At 53.6% G+C, this 5,830-nt stretch overlaps 1 protein-coding gene across 1 annotated transcript in view; it reads left to right on the plus strand.

The window, feature by feature from the left end:
- Positions 1-310: 310 nt before the first annotated feature.
- The window catches only part of LOC134499914 (histone-lysine N-methyltransferase MECOM-like), a 241,852-nt gene continuing 236,332 nt past the window's right edge, over positions 311-5,830 (plus strand). The window contains exon 1 of the mRNA XM_063306807.1: positions 311-550. Within this exon, the coding sequence (XP_063162877.1) occupies positions 514-550 (37 nt within the window). The 5' untranslated portion in view covers positions 311-513. The remainder of the gene's footprint in view (positions 551-5,830) is intronic.

The following is a 5,830-nucleotide window of genomic DNA, read 5'->3' on the forward strand; positions in this document are numbered from 1 at the left end:
CCAAGCATCCGTCAATAATAAGGCGTTTAATGCGGGGCATCTAATCCCGGGGTAAATCCGCACATGCCGTCCAGTCCTGGCCCGTTTGCTTCCTCTCCCCTTTTTAAAGGGTCGCCCCGCAGGCGAGGCGAGGCGAAAAGGGGCTCTTCTGCGCTCTGCTGATCAGATCCCCACATCCCAAAGTGAAAGATCGCTCCAAACTTTTTTCTTTTTGGCAGCGGCGACCGGGAGATGTTGAAGGGGGGGGAGAGGAGAGGGAGAAGGGGGGGAGAGAAGCCGCCCGTGCGCATGTGCGAAGGTGTCCAAACTGACAATGCTGGAGAGATAGCGAGCTTTGGGTTGAGAGAAAGAGTCTGGGTGAGAAAGAGGGAGAGAGAGAGAAAGACAAGAGGGGGGAGGAAACACAAATAAAAGGAGGGAAACGAGGGAAAAAAAGCCCGTCCACTGGTTCCCCCCTCCCAGATCTCTCTCCCCCCAACACCATCAAAGCAGCGTCCGCAGGACTTGGCACCCATGCGATCCAAAGGCAGAGCCAGAAAGCTGGCCACAAGTAGGTGTCCGCGCTCTTTCGCTTGCTGCTCTCCCTTCTCTGCCACGAGGCTTTCAGGCGGCGGAAGCGTCCGGGTCTGGGGGGGAGGCGTCGGGAGGGGGAGTCTCCCCGCTCGGGCCGGAGGGGAGCCCCCGAACCCCGTCCTGCCCTCGCCTCGAGGCGGGTCTCTGCCGGAGCCGGGCCGGTGCTGCCCATCCACTCGCGGCCGCGAAGTCGAGAGGGCGCTGGCGGGGGAGAGCCGCGGAGCAACTCGTCGGATTTTTTCCAGCGCCGGTTTGCAGCGGAGGGAAGTTCCCGGCTTGGCTGGGCTTTGGCTGTGCCCTGCGATGTTTGTTTGTTTGTTTGTCTGCCGGGGTGACGGCGGCGGCAGCGGCGGCGGCGGGGAGGGGGTGGGGAGAGGCTTGCTGGTGAACTTCAGCCGAGGCGGCGAAAGAGTTGAGCAAAAGTTCAGTGCCGGAGAGCGCCGCTAGTTTCGCCCGGGCTGGAGGGAGGAGCGGGAGGAGAGGCGCAGAGACGCGGCGCGGCCGAAGTGGGCGCTGTCGGCCCTTTAAAAACAGCGCGCGGGCGGGGGGAAAAAGCGCGAGGTTGCCGGGGGAGAGAGCCGCGGCGGAGACGACCTGCAGGAGCGAGCGGACCCCGTGATTTGCTAGGGCAGGTTGGGCAGGGAAGAGACGACCGGCGGAGGGGCGGGGGAGCAGGAGGACCAGGAGGAAAGTCGGTTTGCATGCAGTTAACCCCGGCGGCGGGAAACCGCAGAGAAACGGGAGGCCACCTCCGTCGCAGTTGTCTCCTTAGGGCTGGTCAGTTTAAGGCGGGCGCGCCCTGCAAAGCGAGAGCCAGCCGGTCTGGGGCTCCACGCATTTGAGGGGCCTTCTTTGTTCGAAGCGCCGAGACGCAACAAGCTGATCGCTCCCTCCTTCCCCTCCGAGGAGCCTGAAAAACGTGGGCGCCCGTTTTCCCCACCCCTCCCCGTGCCTTCCGACCCGGGCACGCTTGTCTGCCGTTTACGGTGGCGCGTGCAGAACAAACCTCGGCGCGCCCTAAGCCTGTCGCCGGTCCCCTTGCCGTGTTTGCAACAGTGCCGCAGGTCCCCCCTCGCCCAGTTCGGTAAACTTCTCCTCCCTAATCTGTTTTCTTGTAGAAAGCGGCAGCCGCCGTGGAAATGCTGGGGGGGGGGGGGATGGAAACAACAGCCATTCCGAATCCCTTAGAAGTCATTCTCTCTTCCCCCCCACCCCATGGTACACTTAAAAAAGGCCCCCAAACACGGTTTCCCTATTGAACCTGGAGAGAAAATGGCAAAGTTTCCTTCGCTTGTTGCTTTCGGCGTCTTCACCTCGATAGGTACAGCTCGACCGTGGCCAAATGGCTGTCATTTGGCCTGGCTGTGAACTCAGCGAGCTTCTCCTCTAGAAACAGCGCCTTGTTTTGTTTGTTTGACACCATTAAAATAAAAGAGCGCGAGGCTCCTGACGGCCGGCAGCTGGCCCTGGTCAACTTCCCCGTTAGCTCCTTCAGGCGAACGGGGTCTGCTGGAAAAGCCGCGGCGCTGGGACGCGTGCCTCGAATCGGGGCACGGCTGCTTAAGGCTCCGCCAAGGCGGACTCGCACTTTGGTCGTGTCAGTTTCACGCGTGCTGCTTGCGAGTTCTGACGGGCCCCCGCTCGTCAGAGGTCTGCCTGTCATAGCGCTCAGATCCTAATGCTGTGTGTGTGTGTCTGCGCGCGCGCGGATTTTCCAGAGCCTACACCGATTCTTCGAACGTGATTTCCTTGACTCGCCGTGAAACCTTGCGCGCAAAACGTACTTTCTCCGGAGCTTCTGGTCCCGCTGAATGTGGCGGGACTGACTTTCTAGCAAGCCCTACATTTATTTCAGGTTCCTCTCTTTCTATTCTCGGATAAATGGCTGTTTAACATTGGGTATGAAGGCTACAAAAGGAGCAGGTTTTCATGTCCCCTTTTCCAAAGGACGGACTTGTTATCCGGTTGATCACCCAACTAAATCCTTATATTAGTTTGGATCCCTTCAGAGATCCTGACTTTTTCAATTGCTGGAATTAAAAAAAAAGAAAAAAGAGAAAGTGGGGGGGGGGGAGGCTGCGGAGAAAATGTGGCATAACTTGCGTGACATGTTTTTTAAATGCACGATTATTTGCTTGTTTGGGCGAAAAATGGGGGGGAGGAAGGAGGGAGAGAAGAGGAAAGCGCACGACCTCATTGGATTACTGTCTAATTTTCTGTGAAACAGACCACCCTCTTCTTCCTCCTCGCCTGCGTTTGATTAGCTGTTTTTTTTCCTTTGCTTTCCCCTAAAGCAGATGTACCCAGTCGATACAATTTGAAAACAGGTCCGTTATTCATTAAGAAAACGAAAGGAAAAGAAAAAGCGAGTGACAGATGCGTCGCTTGCAGGCTTTCAGGTTCCTGATCGAAAATCCAGAGGTGAAGTTCGGTAGCAAAATCGCCGTGCTTTGATTCTTTGTGCTGACCGGCCGCCTCCTGCCCGCTGCTGTGCTGGGCGGAGGTAACATTTTCACAACTCCCTGGCCCATCTTAAGCGGGGCAAGCAGTGAAAAAGACGCTTTAGGAAGTCGCCCGGCCTCTGTCCCGGGCGAAAACGTGGGAATGGAAGCCCCGAAGTGCTCTATTTATACGTCGCACATATTGCAAACGCCTTTTACTTTCACATCGATTGCCAGGTCTCGCTCGCTCCGTGACAGTGCTAGTATTAAATCGCTGAAGGTTAAACAAGAAAATAAAAATGACAATATTTCAATGTTCACCTTTTAAATTTGGTGGTTCTCCCTCGCCCATGAAATTTGCTAATCGGTTTTTTATCTATATAGTCTAATTTGAGGAATAAATATAATGGGATGAAACTTGATTTATTTCGTCCCCAAAGGTGACTTTTAGGCTGGCACTTTTGACCACTTCTTCCCGAATTGAACATTTAGTGGCCTAAGTGGGCCGGTTTTGCCCCGCGGCTAAAGGAAGAGAACCCGGTGCGGCGCGGGCCGGTTTTTTGGAGGGAAGAAGGGGAGTCCAAGCGGAGCCGATCTGAATTGAACAGCAGCCATGCTGCTCGCGGGAGGCACGCGCTCGGACCTGGTTTTGTTTTGCTTTGCAAAACAAGTAAACGCAAAGAAGCAAAACTTTGGGTTCGCTCAGAGGGCAGCAGGCAGACACAGGCGCGTTAATGGAAGACAAATCCTGAAGCCCTCCTGACGCAAGTTTGGCTGTGAGGTTTATAGTTTTTCTGGTCGCGATCCAAGGGAATATCAGCGCGTTTTAAGGACACACGCCCCCGGGAGAAAGAGCTTTCTCCGGGTGCAGGGGGGTTTACTCTCAAGCAAATAGGCTTAATTTCTGCCAACTGCAAGGTGCATCCTCGCGCACTCTTCCTAAAGAACAAAGCCGCTGCACAAAGTGGGAGAGGGGAGGAAGGTCCTGGGGATTTCGACGAGAGAGTTAATTAAGCGCGCGCAAATCTGTCCCATGGAAATCAGTAGGACTTGATGGGGATTTCGTGTCGGCTAGTTCCCTCTAGGTTGGATATCCTGGGCCTTAGGCTTTTCTCAGGGAAGGTGACACTTCTTAGGGTTCTAGCCAGGATAGAGAGAACAGCGCTGGTAGCTGATAGAAACATCCAAGAATAAGGAGTGATGAGTTATTTTTACACTTTATCAGTATTACTCCCTGCCCGCCCCCCTCCCCCCCAGTTCTGAAAACCCATAAAGACCTCTAAAAACAGGAGCTTGGCCTAAGCCGCGATGGATCCAGCCTCTCCAAATATTTGACAAGTAAACTAACACTTCCCCAAGTTTCAACAGGCTTGTCCTACGCCTCTGATATGCTTCTGCGGGTGAGCTGTCTCCCCTCCCCTTTGTGGGGTGAGCGAGAGAAAGAAATCCGTTTCACTGGAAGTCCGAGGAGAGCGGAGCCGGACGCTGGTTCACCCGCTTGTTAGCGAACGATCGGGGAGTTTTTGCTCCCTAACCCTAACCCCCAATCTTGCCCCAAATTGGGTCTTTTATTTGCTCGTCTGAATCCCAGAATGAGACCAGATGTCCAAGGAGGACAAACAGCATTTCTTTTATCGCCTTCAGAGAGCAAAGAGATGCCTTTCAGAGAAGGGGCTCAGCAGCAAACCAACATTAAAATGAAGCTTAAGAAAACCTCTCTTTGGAAACAGGGTTTGGAAGGAAGACGGGCAAAACCCATGGGTGAAAGGTGTGTGTCTGTGTGTGTGTTGCGGGGTGGGGGTGGGGGGAGAGAACAAGCCTCTCACAGGACTTCGGGCCCTGGCTTAGCAGCGCGGAGGAAATGTTGTCTTGTTAGCTGGCGTACTAAGTAGCGACTTCCGGACTTGACACTCACTTCTTCGCTTTCTGCACAGTTTAAACTGCTGGGAAACCCAGATTTTAAACGCAGCAGCGGGACCCCGAATCTGGTGCCTTCCAGAAGTGTTGGACGTGGACTCTCCTAAATCCCTAGTCATGCTGGCTGGGGATTATGGGAATTGACATCCAACATTTCTGGAAGTCCCCAGAACAGCAAATACTGATTTACTCCCGACGCCTTAATTCCTGTTCTTGGAAGACTGTCTACCTCCTTTCACCCGGGCTTAAGGGGGAAGGCGGTGGCTGGCGAGGCCATTCCGACTGGCGTTGCCTTTTCTCCCTTGCTGCCCAGAACACCTGCAGTTCCTTCCAGGGGAGATCTTGGCTGCCTTTTTCTGCTCTCAGACCCATCTTCCCCAGGCAGCCTTCTCAGTTTACTCCATAGACGAATTTAGTCCCAAACGATGCTTAACAGGGCCCTTCCCACCTTCAGCTTGGCTGAAGTCTTCATTTCTTTCCTCTGTCACTGAAAGATGTTTGGGGCAGAGTCTTGTATTTCAAATTTTTTTTTTTGCTTAATGCCGGTCTACCTTTCATAATGACTCTTATCCTGAATGATTTCTAATACTTAAGGAAAGAACAGAAGAGAGATAGGAGGGCATATCACACAAATTTCAGGGGGGAATCAGTGCAGTGGGGAGCATATTTCAGATCATTTGATACTGTCTTTCTTATGTTAGACACCCTTTTTCTTTTATTTTTAATGAAAAGAGGTTAAAGGAGAGCAGGGGTATCCACAGGGTGCAATCAAAGAGTCAAGAGGGCAGCCACACTGATGCAATCCAATCCTACCCATTTTTGATGTGTCTCACAGAGCTTTGGTAGCACCGTTGTGGTTCCCATCTTGACGTTTTTGACCACACCCTGCAAACACCCCT

This window comes from Candoia aspera, chromosome 6 (assembly GCF_035149785.1).
Source record: "Candoia aspera isolate rCanAsp1 chromosome 6, rCanAsp1.hap2, whole genome shotgun sequence".
Lineage (NCBI taxonomy): Eukaryota > Metazoa > Chordata > Lepidosauria > Squamata > Boidae > Candoia > Candoia aspera.